Here is a 22371-nt window from a genome sequence, read left to right as displayed (position 1 = left end):
TAGTTATTTAAAGTGGGAAGATCCATGAGTTCATTTTCCACTAGAGGGTTTGAGCTCCATAGAATAATATATTTGGATTTGAAGAGTACCATTCAGAGTTAACTGATCACATCATGCCTCCTGGTGGTCAATATAACTGAAAATGCCACACAGGATGCACTCTTTGTAAAAAAATAATAATAGAGAAATCTCATGTAAAATCCATACATGGGGGCAGAGGGGCACATGCTCAAGATGGATACCATTCTGGGAGCTACAAGCAAAAAATGCCTGGAACCTTCATCTTTTATATGCCTAGCAACTAATTTTCAAATTTTGTGCTGTCATTCAGAATTTTTATCAATAAATGTATTAGCCTCCGTTTTGCTCTGCCATTCCTTTTGAAACTCAATGTGAAATTACTGGGTGAAGTAATTCATCAGTTCAAAGTCTAGTATTATCAGTATGTTGATCATACCCAGTTGTACATCTCAGCCCTGGACTGCTTAGATATATATGGGGTCCTTGAGGTCAGGGATGGTTTTACTATTAGTCTTGAATGGGGTTGTACTTTCCATTCAAGATAGGTAGATGTGCAATGTGGGATCCTCTTGGACACACAGCTACTGTTCAAACAGCAGGGAGCAGCTGTATTCGGGAGGGCCTTTGCACACATTCATTTTGTGCATTAGTTGCACCTTTTCCTTAATCAGGAGATCCTTCAGACAGTTACTCATGCCAATTCTCCTTACAATATATGGTACATGGGGCTGCCCTTGAAAACCACCTGGAAGGTACAACTGGTTCAAAATTCAGGGATATGGAAAGTAATGGCTGAGCCTTGCTACTTGCCCATGTGTTATTGCTGCTGTGCAAGCTTGGTTATTAATTGGCTTCTTGGTGCAATTAAAGTCCTACTCATCATCTACAAAGCCTTTCATGACATAGGGCCTGGTTATTTGAGGAATTGCCTGTCTCCAATTGTTTATGCTCATTCAGTACACTCAGGCAGAGCGGGTATGCTCTTGGTCCCATCCATTAAATATTGTGACTTTGTGGTACCAGGAAATGTGCCTTCTCTGTCACAACCTCTGCCCTCTGGAAGAACAACTCTTCAGATACATATGGGTCCAACTCTCCAAGTATTCCAGAAGTTTCTTAAGACATAGCTCTGTTCCGAGGCCTGGCATTAGAGTGTGTGTGGCATTCCTGCTGAATCTTTATCTGAATGTTATTGATGGTATTTTATCTAGGCAGCCGTGCTTTAAATTATGTATTTCAAATATTGTAAGATCCTCGGGGTCTTCTGGAATTAGGTAATCTCAAAATCTAATAAATTAAATTAAATTAAATGCTGCCATAGCAACAACTCTTTGAGATAGCTTGGGCTGAGAAAGAGTGAGTGGGCCAAAAATATTCAGATAGCTTTCACACCAAAGGGAACACTAGAACTCACAATCTCTAATCCTGCACTTTAAATAAACCTGACTTCAGGATGCAGTAAGAAAAACAGAGTCATCTATCATGGTTCCATTTTAGAGTACTGCAAATATAAAGCTGCACAAATACACCATCACATGTAAAGCAATTGCTATGTTTATCAGCAATTGGCTGTTAATCAGTAAGAAGAAAGGCACGCTCACACAAAGTCCAAAGTATTTTGCAAGTATGCACAGCCTTTTATTTTCTACAGGTCAATAAACTACTAACCATAATTTGTTCTGAATTAGTTTGAAATTTTAAAGTTGTATTCAGGGGTGGAATGCTCCCGGTTCGGACTGGATCGCCCAATCTGGTAGCGATGACAGCAGGTGGTTTGGAGAACCAATAGCAAAAATCCCTGCCCACCCTCCATGCCTAGCTGAGCCACACAATCATCAGAGGCTTTTTATTTTACTTTTAAAAGCATTTTTTCTTCCGCCGAAAAAATGCTTTTAAAAGTAAAAAAAAAAAAAAGCCCCTGATGATCGTGCGGCTCAGCTGGGATCGTCAGAGCCTTTTAAAAGCATTTTTTCCTACAACCTCTTCGGCCAAAGAGGTTGTAGAAAAAATGCTTTTAAAAGGCTCTGACATCCCAGCTGAGTTGCCTGATCATCAAAGGCTTTCTTTTCTTTCAAAAGCCAAAAAAATGCTTTTAAAAGAAAACAAAAACTTCTGACGATTAGGCAACTCAGCTGGGATCGTCAGAGCCTTTTAAAAGCATTTTTTTAACAACCTCTTCGGCTGAAGAGGTTGTAGAAAAAAATGCTTTTAAAAGTAAAAAAAAAAAAAAGGTTAGCCATGCCCACCCAGTCACATTACCCACCCCACCAAGCCATGCCCACAGAACCGGTAGTAACATTTCACCACTGGTTGAATTGAACTTTGTTCTTGTATAGCAACTATTGTGCACTCCATTGTGGAAATAACACTAGGGAAAGGGCTAACCTCACATGCCCAGATTGTATTTCATAAGTCTGAAATCTCTTCTGAGAGTAATAGATTGAACATCACATTTAGTTTAGCTCTCATATTTTTTATAAATTTCAAAATGTTTGAAATGCTTTGGACTTTGCTTCTCAGGACCTCTGCAGGTTATACTATAATGGAATCCAATGAATTTTGGGATGGGTTAGGAAGGTATAATCAGCAGAAGCAGATGAAGTAAGAGTGACTTATATTTCCTATATACACACTTTTGATTCTCATCCAACACACACGTTTCTAGAAATAAGTTTAGCACAATTTATCCATTGTCACGTGGGCTACTCTGATTAGCAATTGTCCAAGACAAAGGATCTCTCCCATACTTTCCTATCTTTTAATTGGAAATGCAGAGAATTACATCTTAGATCTATAGATGTTGTCTACTATTATGGTTATTGCATTCCCTCAGTGAAGTGGCAGAAAACAATTCATCTGCCTTTGGCTCTATCCTAGAAGCATGGAAAGAGGAGTGAAACTTAGTTCCTCATGCATGTTTATTTTTGATCATCTAAAACAATTAGAGCAAAGGGAGTTGGTTCCTGGTTAGCAGGCTTCAATACACTCACATGCTTTAATACACTTAACAAAAACATATAAAAAAGATGTTGAGACTCTAGAAAAAATTCAGAGAAAAACAACCAGAATGATTAGGGGACTGGACACTAAAACATATGAAGAACGGTTACAGGAACTGGGCATGGCTAGTCTAGTGAAGAGAAGGACCAGGGGGGAAGATGATAGCAGTGTTCCAATTTGAGGGGCTGCCACAGAGAGGAGAGGGTCAAGCTATTTTCCAAGGCACCTTAAGGTCAGACAAGGAATAATGGATGGAAACTAATCAAGGAGAGATTCAACCTAGAAATAAGGAGAAATTTTCTGATAGTGAGAACAATCAACCAATGGAACAGCTTGACTTCAGAAGTTGTGAGAGCTTCATCACTTGAGACTTTCAAAAAGAGATTGGACTGCCATTTGTCAGAAATGGTGTAGGGTCTCCTGCTTGGGTAGTGTTGTGCCCCGTCAGTGGCCTGGACTAAATGACCTACAAGGTCCCTTCCAAGGGCGGACCAGATGTTAATTTTAATCTGGTTTGCCGAACTGGTAGTTACTAAGCCTGGCTGACCCTGCCCACCCCTCCCAGGAGTCTCCACTTGGCCCGTTTTGGATGTGAGGTAAGTGCAGGGACTGTGCGGAGGCTCTGGGAAGATAAAAAACAGGCTTACCAGAAGTCCGGAAACAGGCCCGTTTCCGGCCTCTGGAGGGCCTCCAGAGCCCAGTAGAGGCGGTTTTCGCCCTTCTGGGAGCTCGAGAAAAGCCTCAGGAGGGGAAAAAATGGGGCTATCGAAAATACCAGAAATCTGGAAATGGGCCCGTTTCCAGCCTCCAGAGGGCCTCTATAGCCTTCGGGAGGCCGTTTTTGCCCTCCTGGAGGCTTGAGAAAAGCCTCCGGAGCCTAGGAGGGCAAAAACGCTCCCCCCCAAACTATGGGCCATGCCCACTCAGCAACCGGGCAGCAAATTGGTTGTTAAATTTTTCAATCCCACCTCTGAATATACCATAAATGACTATCAAATGACTATTTTTTTTAGGGAAAGCAACATTATGCAAATACAATAGAAGAGGGAGATATAGGAAACAACATTTATTATGGGCATGAAGTCAAAGAAAAGAAAAGGAAAATATTGTTTTGTTGCAGATGTTTCATTATCCAAACTGGGTAACAATATCAGTGCTAATAAGGAGTGCTGTTTGCTGTCAGTTTATATTCTGAGGGCTTGCCTGTCATTGTTAGTTGTGCTGCCAACTTCCTTGGCAATTTTGTGATAGAGGCAGTGGTGGGATTCTATTGGTTTGCACCGGTTCGGTAGAACCGATTGTTAAGTAGTTAAGCAATTCGGAGAAACGGTTGTTTATTTATTTATTTATTATTAGTTTGATTTATATGCCGCCCTTCTCCGGAGACTCAGGGTGGTTTACAATACATTAAGCAATAGCCTTCATACTTTTGTATATACCTGCTTAGTAGGGCTTTTTTGGGCCCCCCTAAGCAGTGTTCTTTTTTATACAAAGTCAGCTTATTGCCGCCACAAACCGGGTCCTAACCGGTTGTTAGAAGAAATCTCCTTTTGTTTTTTTCCACTTTACAGGGTTAATCTTGAAGGAATTACAACTTTCTGATGTTGTTTCCTAGCCTAATCTTTATTGCCCTGCTTACAGAAACTGCCTCTCCATTAACCCTTATTACATTCTTGGCAGTACGCCTAGACTTACTGTCACTTCCAGAGCTTCTTGGAGGTTTTTTCGGGTTTTTTTGTTTTTGCTTGACTTTCTTAAAGGGGAAGTGTTGTTTTAGGCTTTTTACACTGCTGTTGGGAAGAAATACTCCCCTGTTGGTGTTCTTCCAGCCAGGGTGCAATGATCAACACTTTGAAGAAATAATTGAATAACGAAGCAGAAGCTTTTAATGACAAGAAACCAAGATGAGTGACTTTCAGCAAGGCTTATTGGCTAGCTAGAAAGATTGACATTCAAATGTGAGTTTACATACCCTTTCTGACTTTTGGTCTAAAACTGGTTTTTGGTGAAGTTTAATTCTGTGCTTGGTGATGTTTAATCCTGTGTTTAGTGATGAGATAATTTTCCCTATTCAGCTTTGTTTGGAAGGAAAAATGTTAATCTCTGTTCCTGAAAAGAAGCAGCCTTGGAAATCTGACTAGTTCCTGTGTCTATTTGTTCTGGTAATTGGTTTAACAAGCAACAGATACTCTGTTTGCTCCTTTGCTTCAGTCTGGAGAGCTTAAATGACCTCTCTGCTAAAGGGTTTCACTTTATGAGCAGGAGTTGGCTGCTGATAGTTATCACTGAATTTTAACTATTTTAATTCCTCAAGGTGCTCTGCCACCCTGCCTGATTTGTAACTCCAGTTTGCAGGTATTTCTAATCTAATGATTGGTATTTAGGGCAGCTTTTTGCAAGCAAAGAAGCTTTTTGTATTTTTGTACAGGTAATCCTTGACTTACAATGGCACTGAAAAAAGTGACTTATGACTGTTTTTCACATATATGACCATTGCAGCAAACTGTCATTAGGGCAAAGAAGTGATGCCACATGACCACCTGGCCATGCCCACCTGGTCACATGAAGCACCGCAATTGTGAAATGAATGACATGGTTGTTAAGAATGCTGCAACGGGCATAAATCATGAACGATCATAAGTACGAGAACCGGTCAAAAGTGCAAGGAAATCACTTTTTTCAGCCCTCTGGGTAGTCCCTATGTGCATATTTTTGACTGGTCCTCGCACTTTTGACTGGCCTTGCATTTATGACTGTCCTCACATTTTACATTTTCCACCCTATCTTGTCACCATGGTGAAGAGAAGCAGTTGAGAAATGAGTGACACGGTTGTTAAGAATGCTACAACGGGCATAAATGTGAGGATGGTCATAAGTGTGAGGACCAGTCAAAAGTGCCAGGACGGTCAGAAATCACTTTTTTCAGCCCTCAGAGTAGTCCCTATGCACATAGCCACACCCACCTGGTCACATGACCACCAAGCCATGCCCCCAAATAAGCCACGCCCACAGAACCGATTGTTAAAAAATTGAATCCCACTACTGGATAGAGGTATTGTTTACTTGATTGTTGGTCTTACATTAACCTTGGAGTTAATCTATTCTAGGCTGATTTGAGTGCTGATTGATGGTGGAGAAGTGCTTGGGTCTTTTTGTTCCTTTTTGGGCTGGGTGATAATCTCCTTTGCATATAGATGTTGTTACTGTTTATGTGTCTATTGATGGCTGATTTTTCAGAGTACCAGGCTTCTAGAAATTCTCTGGCATTTTTGGACTTAGTTTGGTCTAGGATGGTCACATTAGGAAAATGTGACCATCCTAGATCAAGTCAAGTCCAAAACCCCAAGCACCTCTCCACCAGCAATCAGCACCCAGATCAGCATAGATTAACTCCAAGTTAACATCAGACCAACAATCAAATAAGCAATACCCCAATCAAGAAACTGCCAAAGAAGCCAACAGCAAACAGCCCAACCAAAAAATCTCTAAGACTACCCCCACCAACAGGCAAGCCAGCAGAATATAAACTGACAGCAAATGGCCCTCCTTTCTAGCACTGATGATGTTACCTAGTTTGGGTTATGAAATGTCTGCAAGAAAACAAGCAAGCTCAGAGAGCACCAAGGACCCCTTGTATCAACCCTGACCTCCAAATATTCTCCTTTATTAGTACATAGCTAAATCTAGTTTCACCAATATTTTCACTTCATACCTTTCTGTTCTTGCAAACTAACTTGTACCATATCCACAGACCAGGGGTGGGTTTCACTTTGCTATCGGTTTGCTCTTGCACGCGTGCTCACTTCGCATGCGCAGATCGTATTTGATGATGTCCGGGTGGGTGGGTGGAGCCTCCCGCCGCTGCTACTGGTTCACCCAAACCGAGGCGAACTGGTAGCAACCCATCACTGCCACAGACCAATGGAAATATTATTTTTTGTTTTTAAAAACTCATCTCTGTTTTTCAGGATGTCATCAACTCTATCCTAATAATCAGTGCCTTCCTCTCAAACCATTTCCTCTTCCTATGTGTTTGTTTCAGAATTCAAACATTCATTCTTTCTATGTGATCAAACCATCTCAGTGTACTTTTTCAAATTGACTACTCACTTTTACATTCATTCATGCATCACCTATTTCTTTCTTGACCTTTTTTATTTCACCATACACTCTTTATAAAGCAATCCTACTACATTCAACTTACTTTTTAAGTTTGTTCTGATTTACTCAACTTTTAGTCACAGAGAACAAAATAGGCATAATTATGCACAGTTTCACTTCTTTCGACAAACATTAATTTTTTAACATACATGTATTATATGTATGTATGTAACATGAAACATGCATACATTATCAACAATTACAAATATCTATTTAGTAAGCATTTTATGAAGGCACACAAATAAACCTACTTGCTTTAATTTTTCACTGGTTATATATAACCTGCAATCTATTTTTATTGTTAAACAGAGCTATTTTAGACTTTAAAACATGAATTTTCAGATCCAAACTCTTCGTAGCTTCACACAAATGTTAAATAGGGTTGTCTTACCTTGACTTGTGATCACTAGAAAATAGCAAAAATTTAACATGTTCTGCATCTCTTTGCTATCATGTTTTTGTTGTTTGGTTCAGATGTGGCAAATCTCATATATATATGTTTTCTTTCCTTTTTGTAGGCTTTATCTGTTTAGCCAGGTTCTAACATCACTACAAGGTTTTTTAACACTCATCCTTAAATGTATTAAATCCCAGAATATCATACACCCTTATCTTACTTTTGGAGAATGGCATGAATAGACCACACAGATGGCAGTCAACTGAAGCCACTAAATTATCAGTGTTATCTTGTGCTATTAGCTAGCATGGAATAAGATATGTCTTATTTCAATTAGGGGAAAGAAAAAGGAGCTCTTAGTCCTGAATCAACTTACTTACTTACTTTAATGCTTACACTAAGCATTAAAATTTAACTGTCACCCTCATATAAACCAGAAAAATGATGTGTTTATTTCACACACACAGTGTTGCTCTTTGACACAGAGTGGACAGCAACAGTATAGTTGAATTGTATGACATCAGTGAGAAGTGGAACTCTCTTAGCCAATACATTATTTAGTTTTTCAATCCTATTTGCCTTTCTGAGTTGCATGAAGAATAGGAATTGACTATTGAACAATACTGATGGAAGAAGCCAAATAGTATAAAACCGCATGTGTAAGCTGAAATATTTTGTGAGTTACATGATGTTTTGCCAAACTTAATTACAAAGAAGACAACAACAACATAGCAAAATTCTAAATAAAAGATATCCCTTTGTTTTTAATGCAAGAATCATACATATCATTGGAGGTTTTTAAGACTGGTCTCCTGCTTGAGCAGGGAGTTGGACTAGAAGATCTCCAAGGTCTCTTCCAACTCTTTTATCCTGTTAGTCTGTTATTTAATGTAGAAGTTTTTAGTTTCATTTCAACTACACAGGCGTAAAATGTGTCAGTTTACATTCCTCATTTTTATGAGCTAAGAAGAAACAGCACTAGTTCAGTGCAAAATTGCTGATTATACAATAGTCCTCTAGTTTGAGAACAGAATACATCCATAATAATCCCAGTTTTTCAAACTCACCTAGTATAGTTATGCCACTCTCCTTTAACCAGCTATATAGTTCCATGAAGGAGCAATTGCAGAACCAGGGATTCTCACCTAAACCCAGGCTTCTCAGATTAGACAAGTCCCTGATCGTACTTGTATCAATGAACATCAAGCTGCAGCGGCTCACATCTAGATGCCTCAACCAGGTATTGTTAGCAAAAGAGTCCTTCTCAATCTCCATCAGGCTGGGATTGTCTGAGAGTTTTAGTACCACCAGACTGCTGAGCTGTGAAAAGGTGCCAAACGTTACCTGTGTGAGGTTGTTAAAGCTGAGGTCTAAGTAGATAAGCTTGATCATGCTGACAAAAGTGAAATCCAGATCCTTGCCTAAAGTGTTGCTGCTGCAATCTAGGTAGACCAAGTCACTGAGAAAATGCAACTCTAGTGAGGACAAATAGCTAAGTTTGTTTTGAGCCAGAACCAGCTGCCTGGTATCCAGTGGAATTGTAATTGGGAACTTTTCCAGCAGTTTCCCTGTGCAATTGACAGTTAGGTATTGGCATGTACATTCTTTGGGACAGTTTATGATTCCTACTGTCCAGCTGATTCTACTCAGGAGCACCACCATCCATACATTCTTGGAGCTAAGAGAAAGAGGCATGATGTGGCATTGCTCTTTCTTCTTTGGATCCTGATAGTTTCCATGAAGATCTGGGCCAGGAGCCATGGATTTTCAAGACTTATCCCAAGTGGAGCTGTGGCTGGTTGTTCTTCCTGATGCTCTCTGCTCATCAAGAGCCCTGGCAAATGATTGAACAAGGAGAGAGCTTCTTTTCTTAAAAGTGCAAAACACTACTTGCTGTTAGACGATCTCCATGTCATGTTGCCTGCCAGTTGACACCTTTATGTCAGCTCCAGGTAAGTTCATAGGTTCTTGGCACAGTTTGCATACAGTGAAAGGCATATAGTATGTGTACAAGTAGCTTAATTATATGCCAACTTTCTGTTTCCAGAGAAATCAGGTAAATTCTAAGAAGGACCAAAGTCTGAGGGCAGGTATCCCTTATGTGAAGGAGCATAATTTACATATGCTCATTCCCCACATATTAAAAACATGAATTCTATTCACCTTTCCACTCCATGCAAAAGAGAAGTAAAATAAATTGCTGATCCCTATAATCACTCATTTTGTGTGCTTCATATTGTATATACTTCTGTAGTTGTATTAGGAGATGAGGAGCTGAGAAATCTTTCCACTTGACAGACCTGTTAGAATCAGCAGCTAAGAGGTGGAGGAAGGAAAGAATTACAGCAATTGTGGAAATAGATCAGTTACAAGTTTTTGCAGTCTTTATTTTAAAAAATAATAATTTTACATTAGTTTTAAATATGCTGCAGAGTAGGAATACATCACTGCAAAAAGGATTCATCAAGCAGATAACAACCCTGAACCTCAGAATTATTTTCAATTTTATTCTGGCAGACAAACATGCTTATTAGCTTCTCTATCTAAAACAGATCTTGCATATATGATATATGTGTTTTATCAAAAAACCCATAGCAATAAAACTCTGAACATTATTTTTCTCTTCCCAACTATAATATAGTATAATTTTTCTGTCCCTATCTTCCTTCAGTAAAAAAGCAAAGGGCTCTCACTCACAAAACTTTCTTTCTTAATCCAGATGCTGTACTTTTTTAAAAAAACAAAACATAGCCCTTTTATTCAAACTTTATTTGCATTAAAATAGTCCCTCCATTTTATACTAATTAGTTTTACGTTGATCAGAGAATTTTGTGCACGTGCATAAAAATGTAGGAGTGGACTTCTGAAAGATATTCTTATGCTGCTGCTTTTTAAAAAACATTCTAACAGTTTACAAGCTGGCACTCTTCATAATATCTTACTGGGATTTTTTTTATACCTGTCTAATCAGTATCACATTTGAATCTTTGCTAACAACTGTTATCTATTTCACATAAAGCAAATTTGATGGCACTGGAATGGAAACTTTAAATGTTATTTGAAAGGTTATGTGTGAAAGTTATATTGGTATGTTAAAATTATTGGCAGCTTATAATACACAACTTTGCACGTTGGAAAATTAGGCAGGCAGATTTCTTTTTCCTCACCAAAAAAGGTAGGTGCAAACAACGGAAAATTTAGGGAAAAAGAGGAGATTTCAAAACACAAAAGAAAAAAAAGCTCTATTTAACTAGGGAATTGTAATAATTGAGATACTATTAATTGTATATTTCTGAAAGCAGAAATGGTTAAGTTGTGGTTTGGAGGAATATATGGGGGAAATTATTTGGTTTATTATTATTGGTAAATATAATTAATTGATTTGTAAGAAATTGGATTGCATGGAAATAATTGGAATATTCATATTCATATTGATTAATATACAAAAAAGATAGTTATATAACTAATTGATTTATATTAAAATATTGAATTTATATTAAACAACTGTAGTATTACATAATTAACCAATGTGAGGATGGATATAAAAATAGATGACAATGAGAAGGGGTATAATATAGAATAGAAGGGAAAAATTGAATTTGATTAAGATTAGAGATGAGGATGAAGGGTAATATTGGTTTTTTTTACAAAAATAGATGAGGAATAAATATGGCAAAAAGGAAATATAGAAATTGTAAATTTAATTGAAATGACTAAACACTGTTTAAATTTTTGAACCGGCCAAATACTCTGTTCAAAGAAAATACATTGTATGTTTGTATGTGTGTTTCTAATTATTGTTATTTATTCATATTTGTTCTCTTTTATTCTTTAAAGTTTAACAATTCATTCTTTATCTTAATATCTTTATATTTGTTTGGGGTTGGCTTTCTTCCCTTTCATCTTTTTTATTGTACAGCAATCTTTCTCCTCAAACCTACCACCTCTGTCTTTTCTTTCCTTCTTACTTTCTCTTCCCCCCCCTTCTTCTCCTCCCTACTTCCTCTTCCTTTCTCCTTCTCTTCCTCTCTTCCTCCCTCTCTTACCCTCCCTCCTACTCTAATTTCCCTTCCCTTCCTTCATCCCTCTCTATTGCTGTATCCTTTTATGCATATGGACTACTCAGAGGGCTGAAAAAGTTATTTCTGACTGGTCCTCGCACTTTTGACCAGTCCTCGAACTTACGACTGTCCTCACATTTTACGTTTTTGCCCTATCTTGTCACCATGGTGAAGAGAAGCAGTTGTGAAATGAGTGACATGGTTGTTAAGAAAGCTGCACAGGCATAAATGTGAGGATGGTCATAAGTGTGAGGACCGGTCAAAAGTGCGAGGCCCAGTCAGAAATCACTTTTTTCAGCCCTCTGGGTAGTCCTTTTGTGCATATGGACTACTCAGAGGGCTGAAAAGGTTATTTTTGACTGGTCCTTGCACTTTTGACCAGTCCTCGAACTTACGACTGTCCTCACATTTTACGTTTTTGACCTATCTTGTCACCATGGTGAAGAGAAGCAGTTGTGAAATGAGTGACATGGTTGTTAAGAAAGGTGCATGGGCATAAATGTGAGGATGGTCATAAGTGTGAGGACCGGTCAAAAGTGTGAGGCCCAGTCAGAAATGACTTTTTTCAGCCCTCTGAAAAAAGTCTATGCACATAGCCACGCCCACCCGGTCACATGACGAGCTACCCACGCCTACAGTCACGTGACCAGCTAGCCATGCCCACCCAGTCACATGATTGCCAAGCCACACCCCCAAATAAGCCATGCCCACAGAACCTGTTGTTAAAAAAATTGAATCCCACCACTGGTGAAAGGGCCTCATAAGTGGAATAGCCTAGGGCCTCTTTTCATCTAAATCCGGCCCTGCCTGCAATAAAAGAATTCCTAGAAGATATTACTCGGTCTTGTGAGTTATTGGGTTAGATCCATCACTATATCAGAGACTGATTGCCTGAACCATTGTTTCACCAAGGCTGATCAAAAGGGTGTTAATGCACAATCATTACATGATTAAGGACTTTTCTGCTATTTTGCTCTTTAAACCAGATTTAAGAAATCCCTTTCTGGATTTCAACCCCTCCTTTCACTTTAGCCACAGAGTTGCCCATATGTTTTGTCTGGGCTAAATTGTTATGGAAGAAGGAATTAAAGAAACATCCCTTCAGGGCAGACAGAATCAGTTTATTTATTTATTTATTGCAATAAAGGATCAGACCGGTATCATTACCAAAAAAGTCTGAACCAAGTATAAAATGGAGACCTCAGTCTTTATACATTTTCAAACAAAGGATTCTGTTAACTCAGCAATTCATATGGTCATATACATTTGTCATTTTTAATTGACATTTCCTAATTACTGTTTCATTTTATTTTATGCCAACATTCATAATTCTTTTAGCCAATTACTGAAGCACAGATTCAAATCATCTTCTTTTTTTTTTATTGAAAAAGTTTTACAAACATCAATTTTCCCCCATTTCCCTCCCCAATCCCTCCCTAACCCCCCCCAAACCCTCCCTCCCCATGACTTCCCCAAGGTGAAATCCATCCACATTGTATTATATCATACTTTATCATCCTTCTATTCTCCTCCCTGTGGACTATAATTTCTACATAACAATAAACTATTTTGCCCCCATATACTATACATTTCTACACAACATTTAGCTAAAAGCTATCTGGTACTTCCTAGTTTGGTATTTATTCTGCACATAATCTATCCAATTCTTCCACTCCCATGCATAAGTCTCTTGAGTCTGGTCTTTTAAGTATGCTGATATCTTCGCCATTTCTGCAAAACTGGCCATCTTCAAAGTCCATTCTTGAATTGTAGGCATATCAACCCTTTTCCAATATTGACCAATCAGTAACCTGGCTGCTGTCACCATATACAATATCAATTTTGTTTCACCCACTGAAAAACCCTTAACTATACCCAGTAAAAACAAATGAGGAGAAAATTGAATTTTTTTCTTTAAAACATTTTGCATAACCCACCAAATTTTTATCCAAAAAGCCTTGGCTTTCTTGCATGTCCACCATATATGATAATATGTAGCATCTAAACAATCACATCTCCAACATTTCGGTTGAACATTAGGATACATACATGACAATTTCTTAGGATCTAAATGCCACCTATAAAACATTTTATAAAAATTTTCCCTTAAATTCTGCGACTGTGTAAACTTAACATTCTGAACCCATATTTTTTCCCATGTTTCCATCATAACTGGTTCTCCAAAATTTTGCACCCATTTTATCATACAATCTTTAACCAATTCATTTTCTGAATCTCTTTCTAACAAAACATTATAAATCCTCTTAATATGCATTGGGCCTTTCTCTTTTATCTGTCTAACCAATTCTTCTTCATGCAACATTAAACCGGTTTTTTGATCTTCTCTCCATCTCAATTGAAGTTGATTATACTGTAACCAAGTTAAATTAATCCCTTCTTCCAACAGTGTGTTCAATGTCTTTAGTTGCCATCTGCCCCCATCATTAAAAAGTACTTCTTTATATAAACCCCCCCCCCGAGTGACTTTATATTTATATTCTGTATAATGTGACCAAGATCCAACCACAACGGTATTGTGTAATCCCATTTGAATTGGTGCTTCTTCCATACTCTCATCTAGGAGCTTCTAAGTATATGGCTATTAAATACTTTGTCCACCTTGTTTTCATAAAATAAGTATGCATGCCAACCAAATTCAAGATCGTGGCTTTCTATATTCAATATTCCAGTCTTTGTCCTTCCAAACCAATCACTTGCTTGTGTAAACGCTGCAGCTTCATAATATAATCTCAGGTTTGGAAGTTTAAGACCACCCCTTTCACGAACATCTTGCATAATTTTCAGTTTAACTCTTGGCTTTTTCTCATTCCAAACAAACTTATTCACTCCTTTTTGCCATTCAGTCAAATATTTATCACTTTTAAGCACCGGAATCATTTGGAACAAAAATAAAAATCTAGGTAGAACATTCATTTTAACTGCTGCTATTCTTCCAAGTAAAGACAGCTGCAGTTTTTTCCAGGTTTCCATATCCTTTTGTACCTTACGCCACAACACCTCATAGTTATTTTGAAACAGTTTTATATTTGAATCTGCAACTTGAACTCCTAGATATCTCACTTTTGATACTATTTCAAAGCCTGCCTTCCTTTCCAGTTCCTTCTTTTGATCAACTGTCATATTTTTAACTATCATCTTGGTTTTTTTCTGATTCAGTCTAAATCCTGATACCATACCATATTCTTCTATAATGTCTTTCATCTGAATTATTGATTCCATCGGCTGCGTTAGGGTAACAACCAGATCATCTGCAAATGCCCTTGTTCTGTAATCCTCTTGCCTTATCAGTATTCCCTTCAAAGTGTTCAAGTCCCATATTGTATTCAACAAGACTTCTAAGGTTAGAATAAACAACAACGGGGATAACGGACAACCTTGTCTTGTGCCTTTTTCTATACTAAAGTTTGTAGTTAAACTTCCATTAATAATAATTTGTGCTGTTTGTTCTTGATAAATTGCTGAAACCACCTGTAGAAATTGATCCACAAAATCCATCTTTTTTAAAGTCTTTAATAGAAAATTCCAATTCACTCTATCAAAGGCCTTCTCCGCATCCAAAAACACCAGCACTGCAGAGATCCGTTTATTCTTCTCAAGATATTCCAATAAATCTATAATTTGCCTCACATTATCCTTCATGTATCTGCCTTCTATAAATCCTGCTTGATCATGATGAATCACCTCTTGAATAACTGGCATTAACCTGTTGGCTAATACTTTCGCAAAGATTTTATAATCCGTATTCAGGAGAGATATTGGTCTAAAATTTTCCGGTTTTGTAGAGCCTGCCTCCTCTTTCGGTATCAAAGAAACAAAAGCTGCTTTCCATGAAGGGGGTATTTTTCCCCCTTGTTGTATGCTACAAAATAAGTCTTTAAGATGTTCAATCATTTCTGCTTGTAAAGTTTTATAGTACACCGCAGTTAAACCTGGAGCTTTAGCTGTTTTCAGTTGTTTAATAGCAGCAGTAATCTCCTCAGCTGTTATTGGTAAACTCGTTCTTTCCTTTTGATCATTAGAAATTTTTATAACTCTCTTTTCTTCTAGGTATTTATTTATAAGTTCATTCTGTATATCATCTTTAGCATATAGTTTGGTATAATAATCTAGAAAGGCTTCTTTAATTAGTCTTTGTTGAAATACTTCCTTCCCTTTATACTCAATACTCCCAATAGTCCGAGTACTCTGCTGTTTCCTCAATGTGTAAGCCAACCACCTGCCCGGTTTATTGGCATTACAAAATGTATTGTGTTTCGCAAATTGTAAATTAGTTGCTGTTTGTTCCGCTGTGAGCATATGGAATTGATCTTTCAAAAGTTTTATAACTCCTTGTAATTTTTCATCTGTTGGATTTTTTATAAGTAACTGCTCTTTTTTCTTTATCTCCCCTTCCAATTCTAAGCTTTTTCTTTGTCGATTTGATTTATGTTTAGAGTTCATATAAATCAATACCCCCCGCATATAAGCCTTGCTCGCATCCCAAACAATTTCAATAGGGGTACCCTTATTCAAGTTCATTTCAAAAAATTCCTTCATTTGTTTTTTAAGTTCATTTACATTTTTTAAATATCTAAATAAATTTTCATTTATTCTCCAAGATCTTCTCTCTTTCTTTCCCATTTCTATTTCTATCCATACTGGGCTGTGGTCAGATAAAGTCCTCGGAAATATCTTTGTTTTCTTTGTTTTTAAAAGCAAGTCAACTGTGAATAAAATAAAATCAATGCTAGAGAAGGATTCAAATCATCTTCTGATGATAGACAACTTTTAACTCATGTGGATCCCCTTGACCTAACCAACCTTTAAGATGTATGTCATTAGAATGTTCCTTTCTTCTGACAACTTAGAGGCCTCCTAGAGGTACCAAAAGGATTTTGGCTGAGTTTGTACTTTTTCCAATTGGATGCATTGCTTTTTAGAATAGAGTGAATAGAAAGTTATCCAGTGGTCATCTATCAGAGCCCGGTGACCCTCCTTCCCACATTTGAAACAGGTGAAGGGCTTTGACTTGGGTTTGGATTCGGTCTTCCCGCCAGTCATCTTGGGCGCCCCCTTATGGTAGAAAGAGGATGACTGGTCCCCCATCCGCCTTCCTCGGAGTTCGCTCCATTTCAGCTCGATCTCCACATCCTCAGCTACTATGTACCATCTATCCAAATCATCGGGGACCCCCATGCTCCTGCAGTCTCGATATATCTCTTCATTCAATCCATCTTTGAAACTCTCCAAAAGAGCCATTTCTGACCAGCCTGTCATATAGGGTGCCAGTTCACGAAACTCTTGGATATACTCTGCCACCAGCCTCCGGCCCTGCTGAATGCTCTTCATTCTGAGTCTCGCCTTTCGTTCAGCTAAATGGTCTTCAAAACGCCTTCTAAGGGCCCTCATGAACTGGTTGTAATTTCTCAGCAAGGGGGAGTTGTTATTGTGGAGAACCACCATCCACTCAGCAGCTACTCCCTCTAGGGCATTCGCGACACTTCTGACTTTTGCCGCCTCTGTTTCATAGTCCTCCCCCCAGTCCTGCATGTGGTTCCACACTTGGGTCAGGAAAAATCCCAAGGCTTTAGGATTCCCATCAAACTTCCCAGGAAGGGGGGGATTTTTGGCTTTTTACGTCTGCGGGGGGGGGGGGGGCTGCAAGGCTGGGGTTCTCTGGCCGGCTGCATCTCTCCCTCGAGCTGCCGAAGTCTGGGATGCTCCCTCCTCAAACTCTTCCTCTCCCCCACAGGCTGTTTCTCCTGGCTCCCCCCTGGGGCTTTCTCTCTCCTTCTCCCCAGGAACCCCAAAAGACTCACGGTTTCTTCTGCTTTCCTCTACATCACGGATAAGTTGCAAGGCTTGGTCTATCATGAGACGTTCCTTCTGTTCTTGCATCCACACTGCCTCCTTTTTCCAGGGTCTGGAAATTGTCACTCCCCGGGGTTCCTCTCCCCAGTCCGGCAGTCTCCCCACTCCCTTTGACCATCTAGCCTCTTCTGTCTCCAAACGGAGTTTTTCCAACCATTCTGCAGTCTCCTTTTCCGACTGGAGGGCAGTTGAACTGGCTGCCCCCATCTTCTCTTCTCCATCACTCCCCGATCTGACATATTTTGGATTTTCAGTCCCCTCGGTTTTTGTCCGGGATGACTGGTTGTGTCTTCCAGCTTAATGTCAGGTATGCTTCCTTCAGTATCCAGGAAAGAAAACTCCAACCTCAAGCATTTTGAAGAATTTGGTACTTTTACTGAATATGAAATGATTAGCAACCCAGGTAAAGCTGGAAGTGAGCAAAATGCGCGAAATGCATCTACTAAGCATCTCTCCCCCCCCTTGTCCATATATCATCAGCCAATCCAAAGGTCTTCCAAAGGTCAGGTGGCATCACGTCTGGCAGCGTCATTCATCAGGAATGTAGGGCAGTTGGTCAGCTGTCCCCTTTGAAGAATCACTTTCGTTTCTCATGAAGACACATCCTACAAGGAAAAAAACAAATCTTGCATCTCCCCACCCTTCGTCCTATACTAATCCCTCCCCCGTTTCTTATGGCAGCTGAAGCAGGCAAAAGCTGAGGCTGACACACATAAAGAAGGTGTTCCTATGAGGTCTACACCTGTAGCAATTGGGCCTGTGATAGGAAGGCGACTTTTTCCCAATCTTTTGAATGCTTCATAAAAATCTGCTTGTATTGGTGAGATGGGTATTTTATCTCTACTATCCCTTTCAAGGAGTATTGTAGCCTTTGTTCTAACCCAGAGTTGTGGTTTGACAGGAATAGCATGATAAGATGCAAGGTCAGCAGATAGACATAACCAGCATTTCTGTCCTAGGGTAGGGTTATACTGATTAACAAGATCTTGACTTAATTCCAAAATCCTTGATATATAGTTTCCTTTATGTAACTGTTGCAGAGGCTCATTTTCTTTATCTATTCCCCCCTCAGCTGGGAATGTCAATAGTGCAATCCTAGGTGATGGAGTTGACTTAGGCCTAAAGTAACGACCCCATGCATAGACAATGCGTTTTTGGCAGGAGTGTACTTGACCGAAAGTGTCCCGATTCAGTGTTCAGATGCTGCTAGGTCCCCTGGAATTCTTGACATTTTTAAATCCTTCTACAGGGACAAGGGGAATTTCTTGAACACCCACAAGGCCTTAAGAGCACAAGACCCATAGTTTACAAATTCATGACGTCAAGAAGAGGGTGAGGGATATGCGTAACTTGGGGTAGGGCAATATCAATCATATTAAAACAATACCAACAGAAGGGCTAAAATAGGTGTTGCCCAGAGTCCCCACACCCAATCTCCCTCTAGCATGAGTGTCTTTAAGTAGTGGACACTGGATTCTATTACAGTTAATGGATTTTACATTATAAGCTACAGTCATGGAATGTTGTCTTCCTCCGTTCCAAGCTTCGGCCGTGCGTTGGGAACCAGCTTCCGGGGTGGTTCAGCAAGGCTGATGATCACCACCGTGCATTGAGAGTTTGTTGCCGGTAGGACTCAGCAGGGTGTATTCTTCTTGAACTTCCGCGCCAATGGCCTGTCAGTTTTTGTTTTTTTTTGTTACCTGGTATCAGTCTCATCCAGTGGATCCAGGATCGTCCTCCTAACATCTTAAAAGCACAATTACAAAACCAATACATCTGGGAAAGTGTGCAAAGGAATCTGAGCAGTTGTAGTCCTCTTCAGTTGGGAAACAGCATAGGCAACCACTCAATCCTAAGAAAGAAAAAAATACAAAAATAGTCCAGATGATGAAGAATGCTATTCCCACTGGTTGCTGCCTACCAGTCCCTTGGCTCCTTTGGATCATCAACTTCAATGGATGTCCTTGGTGAGATTCCACTTTTCACTCCTTTGGGGCTGGCACGGGCCCGTTCACTTGGGGTTTAACTTCCGTCCAGCTCCGGATCAACATACAATCATCGTGGTGGAATTTGTGGACTGGAAACTTCAAAGGTGGTGTTTGGGCTAATAGTCCGTGTTTCCTAAAAAACTTCAAAATATCTGGACAATTTATACACATATTGTTTCAATACTTTGTCTCTGGTTTCCAGGGAATTAATGCATATGCTTCCTGTAGTGAAAACTACTCCAAACAACAGTTCATATGATGATAATCTGTCTAGGTTGGGTAAAACTCTTGACACCACTGTTGCTGTAGCATTACTGCAGAGAAAAGCTGCAACCCGCCCTGTGAGGTGGTTCACTATGACTAATAAATATTTTACACTCCCCACTTTTGGTAATTCTGTAAAATCCACATGAATACATTGAAATGGTCTTAAAGCTGGTGGTACCTCTTACCCATCTGTTGTTTTCTGACAGCATGTTCATTCACCTTTTTACAAACCAAGCATTTGTTTATAATTGATGTTACTAAAGGATATATCCCAATACAACCATAGCTTAGTTTAAAAGTTCATCTACAATAGCTTGAATTCCCCAATGACTCCACCCATTTTTTGCCAAATGATCTCCAGAGACTAAGTGTTACAATGCATTAAGCAATAGCCGTCATAAAGTCAGCTTATTGCCCCCCACAAACTGGGTCCTCAATTCACCTACCTTAGAAAGGATGGAAGGCTGAGTCAACCTTGAGCCTGGTGAGATTCAAATTTACAGTAATTGCAGACAGCTGGTGTTAAATTACAATGCATTTATCTACTGAGCTATCCAGGCTCCCTGTCCATAGAGCTTAATTTAATGAATACAATTCAAAGGTTTGAGCAGACTAATTTCGAGGCAATTTGTCTCCAGTGGGTGTCCCTCCAAATCAGGTCTTATTTTTGTATGTAAACCAATTATTTCAACATCATAATGTTCTCATCCAAACTGATCCATTGATCCGGTGTTGGCTAAGAACTGTGCTTAATTCAAATTGTGATCTGTAGTTAAAAGCAAGTTTGTCTGCTGCATTAAAATTGTTTCATTTTTGTTTAAAATCTTGAATCAGGTAACCACCGCTGATGGATGGTTCTGACTTGATGTGGGGTGCTTACAATAAGCCCCCCCCAAAGGTCAATTTCCTACTTTCTGAGCCAACACCCCTTGTGCAATTCAATTTTCTATGATTACAAAGAGATTGAATGGCTTTTCCAAATTTGGTAAACTTAATACAGGAGCCTTGTTCAAAGCTTGTTTCAAATTTTCAAGGCTTCCTCTTTCATGTCCCTCCCATTTCAACTCCAAGGTTCAAATTCAACTAATTTTGCATACAGGGGTTTGGTAAAATCAGCCTACTCATCAATCCAGAGTCTGCGTAGTCTTCCTCTGAAAACTCCTCTCATATTTACTCTCATGTTCCGTCCTCGAAAAACACCTCTCTGACTTCCTCTCACCATTTGAGATCCGTGCCCGTAGGATCCATCTCGGGTTTCCATACTTCTACGGGGACACTCCCTCTTCCAATGACCAACTTCTTTACAAACTGCACATTGATTGGGTCTCAAAATGACCCCTCCAAGTGCCAAAGCCAACATCTCCATCTGCTTTCTTTCCTTAGCAACTTTCTTTCTTTCTTCCTTCTCTATGCCACCCACAACATCCATAACCTTCCAATCAACAAATCACATAACTTCTCCTTATAACATTAAACATTCTATACCTCTTACCACTGCCATTCTCACTTCCAAGTCAGCCCAAGTCTGTGCAGACCAACTTAAAGGCAAGTTTCTGGCATCTACTAAAACTTCCTCTCGTACTACTGTTTGGAGGAAAAAGAAGTCTTTCCCTTTAAGGATTGTTGGAAGGCAGGGCCTTCCCTTCTTGAATGCAAAACTCCCGGCTGGGGAATACTTCGAAAGGATTGGAGGACAGCTGCTTGAGAGCAGAATCAGTCTATGTTACGAGTAAATGCCTAACTGTGTATACAACATTGCATAGACTGACCCACTGATCCCTCCTCCCTCACTTAGCCCTTCCCATAACCCTCCTTACCTTGACTCCACCTCCTCCATATATAAGGCTGTGCGCAGAAGTCCAGGACTAGTTCCAAATGAGTACCTGAATAGAAAGAAATGGAGTAAATAAATACATTGAACTCAAAGCCTATCGTGTCTGTGATTATTGGGCAAGATCCTTGAAAAACTTACTTATCAAAATGGCAGCAGAGGACGGTTATGCCCAATAAACAGAACCAAAATCGGAAATGGAAGGAAGGATGAACACAAGGTCCACCACCAGGCTGATGGCAGAGATGGAGGAACTGGACCAAACAAACAGAAGCGTGAGGCCAAAAGAAAGTGCAGCCAGGCACGCCAGAGACAGATCACCCGAGAGAGATGAACTAAAGGACATCATACAGAAAATGATAGAAGCCTCCATAAGCAAGGATGAATTCATCGCGAAGCTCCGGGACCTTCTAGATGACCAGGGAGCAGCGATGAGCCCCCAGGAGCAAGACCACGAGGCTGCCAGACCGGTAAGACAGAGTGTGACGAAATGGGGTTGAGGGGTACCCCGGACCGTGAACCAGCTCATGAGTAAACACACTGAGACTGAAATGATTCTGACAGAGGCGTCTTGTGTAAAAATATAATTTACTTTAAAACATTTAAAAAGCACTATGTCTTTAAGAAAACACATTAAAAACAAAGTCTTATCTGGGTATGTGAAACAAGGCTATCTCCCTAGATCCCTCTCCACAATACCGAAACAGTTCACAAAAGAATAAAGCTAGCATGAAGGTAAGCAGCTTCGGCGTCGATACATCATCAAGGCCATCA

The 22371-nt window shown here is 39.5% G+C and overlaps 1 protein-coding gene and 1 long non-coding RNA gene across 2 annotated transcripts in view; both read right to left on the bottom strand.

The window, feature by feature from the left end:
- Positions 1-22371, bottom strand: part of LOC117661077 (uncharacterized) — a 34811-nt gene that overhangs the window by 563 nt on the left and 11877 nt on the right. The window contains exon 2 of the long non-coding RNA XR_015733519.1: positions 21584-21649. This is a non-coding gene — a long non-coding RNA (uncharacterized LOC117661077). The remainder of the gene's footprint in view (positions 1-21583; positions 21650-22371) is intronic.
- Positions 603-9340, bottom strand: LRRC52 (leucine rich repeat containing 52). The gene is made up of 2 exons (XM_087888836.1): positions 8647-9340; positions 603-766 (listed from the first exon to the last, which is right to left on the bottom strand). Exons 1-2 carry the CDS (start codon positions 9338-9340, stop codon positions 603-605), a joined length of 858 nt encoding a protein of 285 aa, XP_087744962.1.

This window comes from Pantherophis guttatus, chromosome 3, assembly GCF_059756535.1.
Source record: "Pantherophis guttatus breed Tessera chromosome 3, ASM5975653v1, whole genome shotgun sequence".
In the NCBI taxonomy this organism is placed as follows: Eukaryota; Metazoa; Chordata; class Lepidosauria; order Squamata; family Colubridae; genus Pantherophis; species Pantherophis guttatus.
This window is presented reverse-complemented; position numbering and strand designations above follow the sequence as displayed.